The 13,461-nt window shown below is 42.4% G+C and overlaps 1 protein-coding gene across 2 annotated transcripts in view; it reads right to left on the bottom strand.

Annotated features, from left to right (window-relative positions):
• The window catches only part of RYR3 (ryanodine receptor 3), a 555,614-nt gene that overhangs the window by 290,023 nt on the left and 252,130 nt on the right, over nucleotides 1–13,461 (bottom strand). For both annotated transcript variants that reach the window (XM_049705467.1, XM_049705468.1), the window contains exons 6-9: nucleotides 10,560–10,672; nucleotides 9,544–9,643; nucleotides 6,360–6,453; nucleotides 1,177–1,251 (exon numbers count right to left, since the gene is read on the bottom strand). In XM_049705467.1, coding sequence (XP_049561424.1) covers nucleotides 1,177–1,251; nucleotides 6,360–6,453; nucleotides 9,544–9,643; nucleotides 10,560–10,672 — 382 coding nt within the window. The remainder of the gene's footprint in view (nucleotides 1–1,176; nucleotides 1,252–6,359; nucleotides 6,454–9,543; nucleotides 9,644–10,559; nucleotides 10,673–13,461) is intronic.

The following is a 13,461-nucleotide window of genomic DNA, read 5'->3' as shown; positions in this document are numbered from 1 at the left end:
ATACACACACACATATATACTTATTTTGATTTTTTAAAAAGTCCATTAAACAAGAACCAAGCCCTAATACCCTGAAAAAAAAAGAGTATGACACTATAAGAATTTCAGCAGGCTTGAAAGAGAATATAAATACCACAAGCCAGCTAACAACCACAAGCTAACCAGGATTCTTTCAACCAGCCACCTCCAGAGTTTCTCAGTAAAAAAATGTGAATGTACCTGCATGTGTATGTGTGAGAGAAGTTCTAATGTTTTCTCCTGATCTCCAGTGGATTATCTTGAGGACCCCCCGGGGGGCATATAGCGTCCCCCCCGCCACCCCCCGATTAGAGAGATTTTACTTTGAACAAGTGTTCAGGGAGAGACTGAGCAGAGAGCTAGAGGGAGAGGCAGAGAGGGAAAACCAAAAATGGCAACACTGACCCTCCTCTCACCTCGAGCAGTTTAGCTCTAACCTAACTTGTGACCTCTCCAGGCAAAATAAAGGTCCAGAGCTTAACTGGACCCCCCCTTCAGTAGTCTGATGTTTAGAGATGCCATGTTTTTACTCAAGTACCTGTATCCAAAGTCTCAGCCTCCCATTCCTTCATCCAGGTACAACTGTTTCCGACGAGTTCTGATAAATACAGTTTCCTTCACAGCTACACTTCCAGTGATGTTTTAGTCTTCCCTACCTCATGCGATTACAGCCCTCTGTCATTTAAAGCTAATTTTGCACTGGAGCCAACAAGGCTACCGGGAGGAGGAAAACTTAACCTGGGTTCCAGAGAATCTACTTAAGAAAATAAATGGGCGAACAGCTTTGATGGCTCTCGGTGAACATGTCTGCGCTTGCCTTTTATAACATAGCCACTGCAAGGGCAGCAGGAGCCGGGGGTTTGGTTCAAGGCAGCAGAGCTTGCTGGCTTCAGAGTCAAAACGGAGGTGTTGGAAATCGTGTGTGTGCGTGTGTGTGCGTGTGTGTGTGTGTGCGTGCGTGACTGCGTGCGTGCGTGCGCGTGTGTGCGTGCACTTTAAAAACAAAAAACAAAGTCACAGACATTTCAGAATTTAGCTCTTGGCCAAGGAACTTCTGAGAGTTTGCCAGGTGATATGGAACAAATGAAACATTTAAGACAATGGACTGTCCTGGAAAAGAAAATCCTTGAAAAGAATGCCCCCCTGACACTCCATTACCTTATCCGAAGGGGTTCCACTCTCCACAGAGATCTGGCTCTCGTGCCAGCTCCCCCAGCTTCGTAGTATATCCTCCTGTGAGCAGAGTTGGAGATTAGCTCCTCTGTGCCGAATGCTGACCAGCACCGGGCAGGGAACAGCTCCCTGCAGAGGCTGCTCAGAACCCGCTGTATTTCGAAGCCCTCACAGAGTCAGCAAAACGAGAAGCAAGAGCCAAAGGAAGGCACTACTTCCCAGTCTCTCTTATAAGGGAAAAAGGGCGCTAAAGGGGAGGGAACTGCTAGCCACATACTCATCATGGACACTCATGGACCGTCAGGTGTACAATGGAAAAAGGACTGTCTCTATTTCCACATCAGGAGTCAAAACAGCCCAGTCACATCATCAGACGCGATACCAAACGCTCCAATTCTTTCTCGTTCAGCTCGCTGATGCAGTTTCACATCTTTAGAAAATGTATTTGTACTTGTAAAACATATACGTAGTACTGTGTGAATTCATTTCCATTGTTCTAGGAAGCTGGGCACAAAGCTCTATTCTCAGTTGCTGTTGTCTCCTTTCCTGCATTAACAATAATCTTTTAATGTGTTTTTAACTAAAATGTTTATTTTGGAATAACTCTAGATTTGTTAAAAAAAAAAGTTGCAAAGATAGTCCAGAGAGCTTCCGTATAGTCTCACTCAGTTTCCCCTACGGTTATCATCTTACATTACTATGGTACAGTTGTCAGAACTAAGAAACCAACATTGGCACATTATTACTAACTAAATTCAAGACTTTATTTGGACTTCATCAGTTTTTCTATTAATTCTTTTCCTGTTTCAGGATCCCATCCTGGAGGTTGCATTGCATTTAGTTGTTATGTTTTCCCTGTTTCCTTTGGTCTGTTAGAGTTTCTTAGTCTTTCCTTGTTTTTCAGGACTTCGCTAGTTTTGAGGAGTACGGGGCAGGCATTCTGTAACATGTCCCATGAAATGGGTGTGTTTGATGTTTATCTGATGATTATCAAAGTCTGATTTTTAATCCATACAATTGGGACCAACCCATCTATATCACAGATTATGAGGAATTAAATGAACTATCTTAGTTTAAAGGTATGTCTCATGATAGTGGTCCCTGGATTGCCAGGTATACTGAATCCAGATACTTTGAGAATCTTGTGACCTTGGATCAACACTGATCATTTAATTGCATTTAATTTCACTAATTTAAAATGCTACCTCTACTATAGAGGGTTTGTATATATCACAATCGAATTACTCAAACTCCAGAAGAATCTTGATCTAAATTTTAAGACAACAGGTAATCAACAGAGGGGAAGAGGAAATATGTGGTGATTATTTCCTTCTCCCAAGAAGTATTATAATTATGAGCTGGTTAAAAATATGGGCTTGGGAGTCAGGCAGACCTGAATTTGAATCTATTAGCTGTGTGACCTTGTCAAGTCCCTTCAAATCTCTGTGCATCAATTTCCTCACCTGTAAAATGAGCCTAATAAGGGTACTTAAGTCACAGAATGGTTGTGAGCATTTAATGGGGTTTTTTAAAAAAATAATGAATGTGCACAAAGATGTTCATGGGTGTACAAAATACTATGTATTGTTGATTTTTCCAAATTTTGTTTAAATATAGATGTTTATAAATGTGCATCAAAAGCTACATTACCTGGCACAGAAATCCAATAAAACACTACATTAACAGTGGTTACCTTTTGGTGGTGGGATTATAGAAGATATTCTAAACCTTTTTCAAATGTATGTACTATCAGGAAATATGTAGTAAATATTAAGAAAGAAATGCTAGGCTACTGCAGAGCTCCAACACCCCAGGTGTCTCTGTGCCAGGCCCAGAATAGTAATGATGCTGTACTGACCTAGCCCTGCAGGAAAATTTGTTGAGATTTTCACTGATGCTTCTCCATCCTCAATGAAAGCAAAAACGGTCTCTCAGGTGGAAACGGTGGAGCAGATCACCCTAGGTCACATGATTTGAGAACTCTCTCCCTCTGACATTTAAAGAATTCTAGAAGGTTAGTCCTTCCCACCTAGGAAATGCGGGTGGTTTGCTCCATTGAATCTCGAAAGGTTACAGAGGTTGAAACAACCTGCCCCCGCTCTCAAACAATTACCCGAGGAGAGGAGGTGAGTGGGTGGGGAGCTGAGGTGCTCTGAAAGCTCGGCTGACAGCTTAGCCTTAGTTTCAGTAAGTTAAGTGACTTATTCCAGGATGCTTGACAAGCCTGAGGCAGAGGCAAGGATCAGAGCTCAGAATGTTAGATTATTCTTTCGGCTTTGCACCCTGGGACGGTCAGCCTCTCTACCCAGCCTGGCTGCTCTCAGGCTTTACAAGGAATGATTTCCTCCGGAAAGTCAGCCCCATTACAGTGGAATCACTTGCATGCCTTCCTGACTCTGGGCACCTTTTTTGTGTATTCTTGATTTCCTATTCCTTTGTGCTCTCCCAAATTTCGGTATTCCTGGCTATCCTGGCCAGTTCTGAGGATTTACCTGATGACACGTGACAATGATGAGGCTTATCCCTCACCTCACCTAGACAGCAAAAAATGCCGAGGCATCCTGTGTTGAATGAGAGACCAGTTGCTACAAAAATCCGAGTTCCAGTATAAGGAGCCACTGCTGACTCCCCCCAGTCTCAACTCCTTCATAGGAATAGTCTTTTTATTTTTCCTTACAAAGGAAAGGAAGAGCCTTTTTATTTTTATCTGTCGATTTCTTTTTTTCCCCAAAATACAAATTAGATCACGTGAAATCCTCAGCCAAAGGAAGGCCAGTTTTGCTCTTAACTCAATGATGGCATGCATGCCTTCCTCAGGGGGCCCATTCTGGGACTTCCTCTCTATCTGTTTCACTCTCCCCAGCACCTTCTTTCGAATACTTGTCCAGCCTTTCTTTTGGGTCAGGATCTTGTTGAACCACTCGATAGGAGTGCCCACCAAATGACAAGCTTCTCCAAGTAGCATTGTTTCTGCCCAGATGCTTCTAATTTGGTTCTAAATTTAATGACAGGTGCATGTGTGTGTGTGTGTGTGTGGGAGGGGTAAAGGGCCATGCAAATGTTATTTTAATTGTTTCCAAATTCCTTTCCTTAACAAAAGAATAGGAAAGGGAAGAGAGAACTAGTGAGTTTTGACGTGTTCCATCTTAGATGGAGCCAACTCTGCCAAACTCACTAACAAAACTTCAGTTCTGTATCCACCTGCAAGCTTTTGCCTTACTGCAGCAGGATAAGATATTAAAGAGACAGTACGTGGGCTACTGCATAATTTCACTGTTTAAAAAAAAAGGAGGGCTTCCCTGGTGGCGCGATGGTTAAGAATCCACCTGCCAATGCAGGGGACATGGGTTCGATCCCTGGTCCGGGAAGATCCCATATGCCGTGGGGCAACTAAGCCCGTGCGCCACACCTACCGAGCCTGCGTGTCACAACTACTGAAGCCCGTGCACCTAGAGCCCGCGCACCACAACAAGAGAGGCCACCATAATGAGAAGTCTGAGCACCGCAACAGAGTAGCCCCCGCTCGCTGCAACTAGAGAAAGCCTGTGCACAGCAACAAAGACCCAACACAGTCAAAAGTAAATAAATAAATATTTTAAAAAATAAATTAAAAATGTAAAAAAGGAAAAGAAAATCGCAACTGAGTAGGATCACATGACATTATCTAGTGTAGGGAATCCTTAATTCCAAGGGAAATCAGGTCAGCCTAACTTCTCTACTCAGAGATAACTGCCAGCCACTGGACCAGTGCCAGGAAGGCTAGACACCATTCCGGGTCACATCTGGTTCCCATGAAGGGATACACAGAGGACAGAGCAAGTAGAAAGAGGTTCAGAACAATAAAGGATATACATTGCCAATGGGTAGTTTCTAAGATGCACAGTAACACACTCAAGCACATTGCTCCTGGGGGTCCTTTGGAACATAAAATAAGGAAGGAGCCCTGGCTGGAGACTCAGCATCTCTGGGTTTCAGGCTCCCATCTGAAATCATCCAGTGTGTGACCTTTGGCAGGAGCCTGACTTAGATGATTTCTAAGATGTGTGAATGTGATCATGTGTTTCTAATGAAGTAAAAGAAATGCAGTTAATGAGGTTCCCGTAGGCATCGTGCAAAACCAAAGAATGTATTACGAGCGATCTGGGAGATCAGACTTGTTGCAGTCCTAAGTTCAGTCTAATTTACATCTGAGATTTGATTTTTTAAAATATATCAGAGTTCCATAGTTACAGAGGCCAAGCTTTTTATACTCTGTTCCTCTATATATAAACAGAATACTAAAGGATGCTTCAGTGTGAATTTAAGACCTAGATTAATATCTTCCATCTCCTGATTTTGAATTTTGGAAAAGCATCCTTTGAGTAGATAACTAGAGATCCAAAGAAAGCATCATCCTCAGCAGTACATGCCGCCCCGGCACCATCCCCTGCTAATCCAGCTCTGGTTGGATATCGACATTTGGTTTCTCCAATCCTGTTTGATGATAAGCAGAATGAAATCACTGAACTTCACCTTCATAGCACATAAAAGGGGGAGTAATAGAGATAATCTGCCTTTGAAGAGCCTGGTGAATAATTTATGGAAGTGCACAGACTCACTAGAATGACCATCCTGATTTCCATCACAAAATTGGGTTCTTCAGGGCTTCCCTGGTGGCGCAGTGGTTGAGAGTCCGCCTGCCGATGCAGGGGACACGGGTTCATGCCCCGGTCGGGGAAGATCTCACATGCTGCGGAGTGGCTGGACCCGTGAGCCCTGGCCGCTGAGCCTGCGCGTCCGGAGCCTGTGCTCCGCAACGGGAGAGGCCACAACAGCGAGAGGCCCGCGTACCGCAAAAAAAAGAAAAAAAAAAAAAAAAAAAGCGTCCTTCAGTCTACAATTAATGCTACCAGAAACTCCTTAGATTTGGAAGCAACCACAGAAAACAAAGGGATTGAAAAGCACCACAGAATTGCTTGCCTAAGAAGCAGCATGTGCATATAGCTATTCCTGTGAGCACACTCAAGCATACTGCCTTTCCTGTTTTATAACTGCAACCCATGACTGGAGGGAAGTTCGTCAATTAACTAACACTTACAGAATTCATCTGTCTCCACATCCAAAAGCCAACTCTTTAGTCTGAGTCACCGGAGACAGGAGACAAGAGAAGGATGAAGCTACTGGCTTACCTGTGCTGGGAATCATTCTGGTCTGTAGATGGTATTGTCAAACACTCATCGTGACCATGGAAAAGACGTACTACGTGCCCACCAAGTAGGTATCCTATAAGAGAATTATATCCTACCATGAGCTTACAGGAAGTTGAATAATGAGAACACTGTATTTAAAAAGGGTAAATTCATGCATATCTGAGTCAGTTATGGAAAACACCAAGAGAAAAAGCGTTTGGGAAATGACAGATTCCACGACTTCAGGTTTCAGGTAGAAAAGACAAGAAAGTCAAAACAATTCTAACATTGAAAGTTAAATAGGGTTTCAGAGATGAGCAAGTCCAATACCAAAAGGGAGGGTGAAAACAACGTGTCAATTCATATCATTAAAAGCCAAAAGGTCACCTGTAACTAATATAATGTTGTATATCAATTATGCCTCAATAAAAATAATGCAACATTTAAAAATACACACACACACAAGGCCAAAAGGAAATTTAAGCTGCTACTCTTAGGAGGATAAGGATTTTCCAGTTGTTTAGGATATAAATACATCCAACACCAAGTTCCTGGATAAACTGTTACAATCTGGATGTGTATATTTTGTGGCAAATTCCAAATCAAACTGCAGCCATGAGAAAGAAAGAAGGTGCCGGGAAGGGGGAAGCAAACTGTTATTCCGAGCTCTCTTAGGAGGAGCTACTTTTCCAACGCGTTAAATAAACACAGATCAAACCAGGACACTATTTCTACAGCACCAAGGAGAAGGCAGAATGACATTCCAGTGTCTCTGAGTGGACAAGCACAGAGGCAGCTATCAATGAGCCCTTAGCTTTCAGAATAAGGAAAGGAATCTCAATAGCCATGGAGTTCAGAGATGGACAGGAAACAATGAACTTCAAGGACTCGATGACCAGTTAGTCTTCAAATACACTGTGAGCCTCCATTTAAACAACACAGTAGTAGGAGAGGGGCCCCAGCCTGAGCTTTATCTTGCATGAAGAAATGAAATTCGTTATCCCTTTGAATTAAAAAATTCTCCCAGCTAGACAGTTCTCAGGAGACAAATGGACTTAATATGTTCAATGTCTGTATCAGGATTTTGAGAAAATCACATAATTAGATCACTTTAGGGGCTGTCAAACTATTTAGGGTGTTGGAGCAAAACAGCAAGAAGGAAAAGTTATGCCACAGTAGAAAAGGGTGTTATCAATGCATCTTATACAGGGACAGTCTGATATTCCCTGGTTCATTTTTCTTCATCCAGGCAAGGCAAGTTCTTTTTAAACTTCCCTCGAATATTTAGAAGTCATTTTATCATTTTCCTCTCTCTTACTGTACTAATATTTGCAGCTGCATACTTTTTTGCATTAAAATAATTCATGATATACTGTAGGGGAATTGTTAACAGCCAATGTGTTTAGAAAATTAACCCCTTCCATGACCACATTTTTTAAAAACATTTTTATTGGAGTATATTGCTTTACAACGTTGTGCTAGTTTCTGCTGTATAGCAAAGTGAACCAGCTATATGTATACATATATCCCTATGCCCTCCCTCTTGCGTCTCCCTCCCACCCTCCCTATCCCACCCCTCCAGGTGGTCACAAAGCACCGAGCTGATCTCCCTGTGCTATGCAGCTGCTTCCCACTAGCTAGCTATTTTACATTTGGTAATGTATATATGTCCATGCTACTCGATTAAACTCTCCATCGTCTCATGATGGTGAGGCCATGCTCCCTTTGGAGCCCCCCATTTACAGTCCTCAGGCTCCTCCAATCAATATCCTACTCCACAGAGGAAACTGCTAAATGCTCGGGCACCACAGCATTTCTTAGTTGAAACATACCAGGGCAATAATCAGGAGAGAAGGGTCATAAGAAAGACCACTCACTCTCTCAAGGGCTGAAGTGGGTTTCTCACCAGCGGATGCTGAGAGAGCGTTTTGCAGTCGGATGACTCAAGTGATCAGCTACCCAGGCTCTATCACAAGGGCACTCAATACTTCTAAAAGTATTGTTGTGAAGTGATATGCAATTAATTAATCTCCACAAGCCCTCTTTTGGGACTGGGCAATAATTTTATTCCTATAGCGGAAATGAAGAAAAACCAACACGGAGAAGATTCAGTCAAAAGTTCCTTGGGGAAGATTTTTTAACCCAGTTCCTTGACTCCTGATAGAAAGGGAATGATTGACAATAGATCTAGAGCGGTGGGTGAATTCTGGTATGAAAGAAGAGAGCTAAAAACATGTCCTGCTTTTGAAAGGTCTTCCATCAGTCGCCAGAAGAGTTACAAATTTGTTGTTTCCTGATTATTCAATTTAGCTATGACGCCTCCTGAAACTGGGGTATCACCTTGACAACTCTCAGTTTTCCCTCTATTTTCCAACATCATGAAACAGAGAGGCATTCCAAGTTTGAAACTACTAGGCTCAAGCTTTAAAACAGGGTTAAAGCCTGTGATTTGAGTATTTTTAAAAATCCTAATCTTGCTATAAAGGGCTAGAATGTGATGTGATAACCCTCACGTCATTGACATTTGATTACTGTGCTCAACTGTGACATTACCCATGCGCAAGGTAAGGCCAGTGTATTTATTATACAACTTGAAAGGTGTATTGTCTTTGCCTGGCTCCAAGAAACAGGATATGCTGAACAAACTTTGATGATCTTACTTCTAAGAGAACAAGAAAATATGGAGAAAACATCGTTTGTTGTTTTTAAATGGCCTTCCATAAATACAAGTAAAAGCAAATGGCCAAATATCTTTTTACTATAAAGTCCTTCTCCCACCTGTATGGAGAGATGCACTGGGGAGAAGTATTTTAAAAAGTCACCTTCTTGGCAAATAATGTCTTCTCAAACTGAACCTGCTAAGGTCTGTATACTTCTAACCATAAATAAAAATGAAAAGTCGGTGGGAGAGGGAAGGTACATCTCCAAGGTCCTGAATACACACAGTGCCAAAACAATAGGGAACTCGAAAGGATTGAAAAAGCATGTCAGGAGTGCTCATGTAATCAGAAATCAGGACAGAAAATCATCCACACTAACATCAGAGAAAGGAATTCAGGTGAACCAAAATCACGCTGTGTACCGGGACATTCAGGCAGGAGCTGTGAAGTCGCAGAAAATGTCAATATACGTAGCACAAGACAAACGGGCAGGCTGAGGGTTGAATGCACACAAAGAAGCACACCTTCTTCGATGCTACTTCCCGAGCACGTAGGATGTACATTCCAGAGTGTTTGCATAAAGGAGGCGTCCACTTGTATGTTACCATTTGATATTGAGAGATGCTGCAGCAGAAACAGAAACGAGACATCCTTTAAATCACCAGGCCAGTCCTGACAGAAGCAGCTCACCTAGAATTTCAAGGATTGAATTAAACAGCCTTACTGTCATCGGGTTTTTTCTACGCAGCCTGTGGGAGACTGTTCCACCCAATCTAGAAGCAGCTTCAAAGTGGGACACTTTATTCAGGGAAGAGGAAGTATTCAGCTACAGAGGTGGCAGACAAGACTCCATCCCCTCAGCTGGATCCCTGATTCAACAGGAAGTTATAAAATGTCTATTCTTGGTAGGAGAAGGGAACTCACAAGTGGGAAAAATTACTCCAGCCTTTGGTCTAGGCAAAGTAAAATGTGCTGGTAGGATTGGCGCTGAGAAGCTTAAAAACTTATCTCTGACATTTCTCTGATCTGCAAGGTATTGCCCCACCTCCACCCCCTAAGGGCCTGACTTCCACGATGCTTGCCTAGTACCATGCCCAGGTGCAAAATCTCACCTGCCTCTTCTAACCACTGTGACATCCCACACACTGAAACATGTACAATTCTTTCTCCCTCCAAACATAAGTTTATGTTTTTATATCCAACACTTTCTGGCTTGTTCTTCATTGGACAAGAGCTAAACAACGTGATAAACTGAGAGTGATGGTAACTAATGTGTTAATAGTTGGCTTTCTAAGGAAGAGCCTGGGGGCATTTAAGCAGAGTTTGCCGGGAACAGTACTTTAATCTAAAAAACTAACTAACAGTTACATTCCAGGCCCCATGATAAACTGGCCGGAGAGAGGATTTAATCACCTCTCAAGTATACTGTGTAAAGGTATCTTATCCTACTCAGTCTGATGTGGTTCTGTTCTCCCTGGCCATCTATTCCTAAAAGAAACTACTCTGGAAATGAAAGATGCTTGTGTTAGGAGGTACTTACAAGGTATCTTTCAGAGGATACGCTGACAAGGATGAGGTCGTCACCAATTCGAACCTTTTCTCCCTCAGACCTCTGCTTGGAAGCGGGATGTATGGTCCACCAACAGGCTTCTCCTACACAAAGGCTCCTTGAGTTAGTGACTGCTTCTTGGAAGCCCGTGTCCCTAATTCTGTCCCTCATTCTGTCCCTCATTCTCCTTCCTCCTGATGAGAATCCCTGAAACACGCATGCACGTGCCCACGCACACTCCAATTTCTATTTATCTATAAGCATTCCAGTTACCCCCACATCTGCTCTTGTGTGTGTTTATCATTTTCATTTTCTCTAGAGACAGAAAGACAGTATTTGGAAAAGAGTACTGGAGGTCAGAAGCTACAGAAGCCTTTGAGTATTTTTAATACATATGGTAATATGCTTTTTTTTCACAAGCACCTACAAATCTTTAAGAAATGACTTCATTGGTCTACTGACCACTTACAGACTTTTATCTTTGCCCCACCCCTTCCCCATGAAATTCTACTAAATCATCAGTAATTCCACTAAAAAAAAAAAAAAAAATCAGAGGTTTTTCAGAAGGCCTAAATCTACGAGGACTAAGACAGCAGGTGAGAAGTTAACAGCAAAGAAGAAAAATTGACATTTTGGAAAAAGGAATGTAGATAGATGCTTTTAGCCAAGAGAAAGCTACAAGTCCAGTCTTTGGGTAAGAAAATGGATGACAAGTTGATCTCAAGAAATAAGGCCACTCCTGCTACATATTCTCCAGAAACTCTCTGGAATTGGAGGTAACAGTTCCCTGTGAAGGCAACCATAGAAGATGGGGTTGAAAACAGGAGGACTGGCTGAAGGTTTTTTGTTTTTTTTTGTTTTTTGTTTTTTTTTTTCGGTACGTGGGCCTCTCACTGTTGTGGCCTCTCCCGTTGCGGAGCACAGGCTCCCGACGCGCAGGCTCAGCTGCCATGGCTCACGGGCCCAGCCGCTCCGCGGCATGTGGGATCCTCCCGGACCGGGACACGAACCCGTGTCCCCTGCATCAGCAGGTGGACCCTCAACCACTGCACCACCAGGGAAGCCCTGGCTGAAGGTTTTAAGCAAACATTTAACCTTCTGCATCCCTTTCTTTATCCTGCATGCCAGGTGACTCTTCCCCCTCCACTGTACAAAAGAATAGAAGTTAAATCCATGGAACGACTTCCACGGATCAGGCACTGTCAGACAAGGAAGTAAAGAGTATTGCTGAAAATGCAGAATAATTAGAATTCTTTGCCCTGATTAGTAAAACCCCAGCTCCTCTTCCTTTACCTCCATTCCTCAGCTTCCAGAATGCCAGCTGCGATGCTGAACCTCCCCCAACCCAAATGAAGATTACTCTTTAGGGAAGCCAAACTACCCAACATAAAAGATACCTGTTTGGGCATCTCCAGTGCAATGCCTAGGTCCCTGATAGATTACCCCAAAGCGAGGCTTAAGAGATGGGAAGCCACTCACACAGTCAGGACTTCCTGTCGCTTTTTACTGCCTTGATCTAAACATCAGTGGGGACCAAGGATGACCTGACATGTGAGGAAAGTCTCTAACATGAATGACGAGAACAAACCAAAAAGTGGGTAAAGGGAAAACACGAAGATTACAGACAGCTAAAGATAACTTTAAGCAAATCTTAGAATTAATCATCTCAGAGAGATAAGAAAAAGTAACATTCATGAAGCAGCTATGAGAGTATCCATGAAGGATCGCTTCAAAGAAAAAGAAAAATCTTTGTTCCTGAAAAAGAGAGAAAGAAACAGGAAGGTTAGAGGATAAAGTTGAAAAATTCTCCCAAAATGAAGAACGAAGAAAAACAGATTAGAAACAAGACTGAAAAGAAAATTAGAAAACCGGTCTAGAGGAGTTCCAAAAAGCAAGAACAGAGAAAACAAAGGGAGGAAGTTAACAAAGAGATAATATTAAAATTTTCCCAAGGCTGAAAGACAAACATTTTCAGATTGAAGAGGCCTGCAGAGTCCCTAGCACAGTGGAGAATGGACACACACACCAGGGTCCACTCCTGTGACACTAAGAACGAGAAGGATCCAGGACAAGACATAGCACTGCAGAACTGCAGACATCAGGGCAAAAGAAAAGATCCAAGTAGCTCTCAGAAAATATCAACAGGTCACACACAAAAGATCAGGAATCAGAATGTAGACATCTCACAGCCAGACCAAAAGCTAGAAGAAAACCTCCAGGATGCTGAGCAAAAAATATTTCCAATGTAGAATACTCTCATGAATTACTTGTAAAGCTGGAATTAAGAAACTTTCAGACAACAATTTTTCTCCCACGGATCTTTTCTGTAAAAGCTACTGGAAATGGAGTCCCCCCAAACGATGTGATAAACCAATAAAGGAGAAAAACATGAGATCCAGGAAATACAGGATCTTGGAGAGAGAAAACGGGAATTTCCCGGATGACAGTGGATGTTTCTAAGAAGATGAAACTGACAGAACAGCTCTTGTGACTGAATGTAATCAGGGGAGAGTTTCTGTTCTATGGGACAGTTTAGAAATGAATGACTGGGTCACGGAAAGTAAAGCAACAAACAAGGCAATTACTGAGTACTGGAAAACTCAAAAGCAATACAGTAAAGTGAACTGACCATAGTATATCATGAGTCTCACTTGCAAATAAAAGTTACAGTTATGCCAATGTAAGTAGTTAATATTGACTTTGGTAGTTATATAAAAAATGGATGCAAATATATTGGGAGGCTGGAAAGAAGACAGGGAAGAGTGGAGACTAAGAGCTAAATTTTTATTATTCATTTAGGACATCAATGGATCATACCTAATTGGAAAGAATAACTAAATAGCAGTACACTGTATGACTCGCACACAAGTGAGGAACATCCTAGAGGAGCTGA

Source organism: Orcinus orca, chromosome 2 (genome assembly GCF_937001465.1).
Source record: "Orcinus orca chromosome 2, mOrcOrc1.1, whole genome shotgun sequence".
Taxonomy (NCBI): domain Eukaryota; kingdom Metazoa; phylum Chordata; class Mammalia; order Artiodactyla; family Delphinidae; genus Orcinus; species Orcinus orca.
The sequence above is the reverse complement of the archived record's forward strand: the minus strand, read 5'-3'. Positions and strand labels throughout refer to the sequence as shown.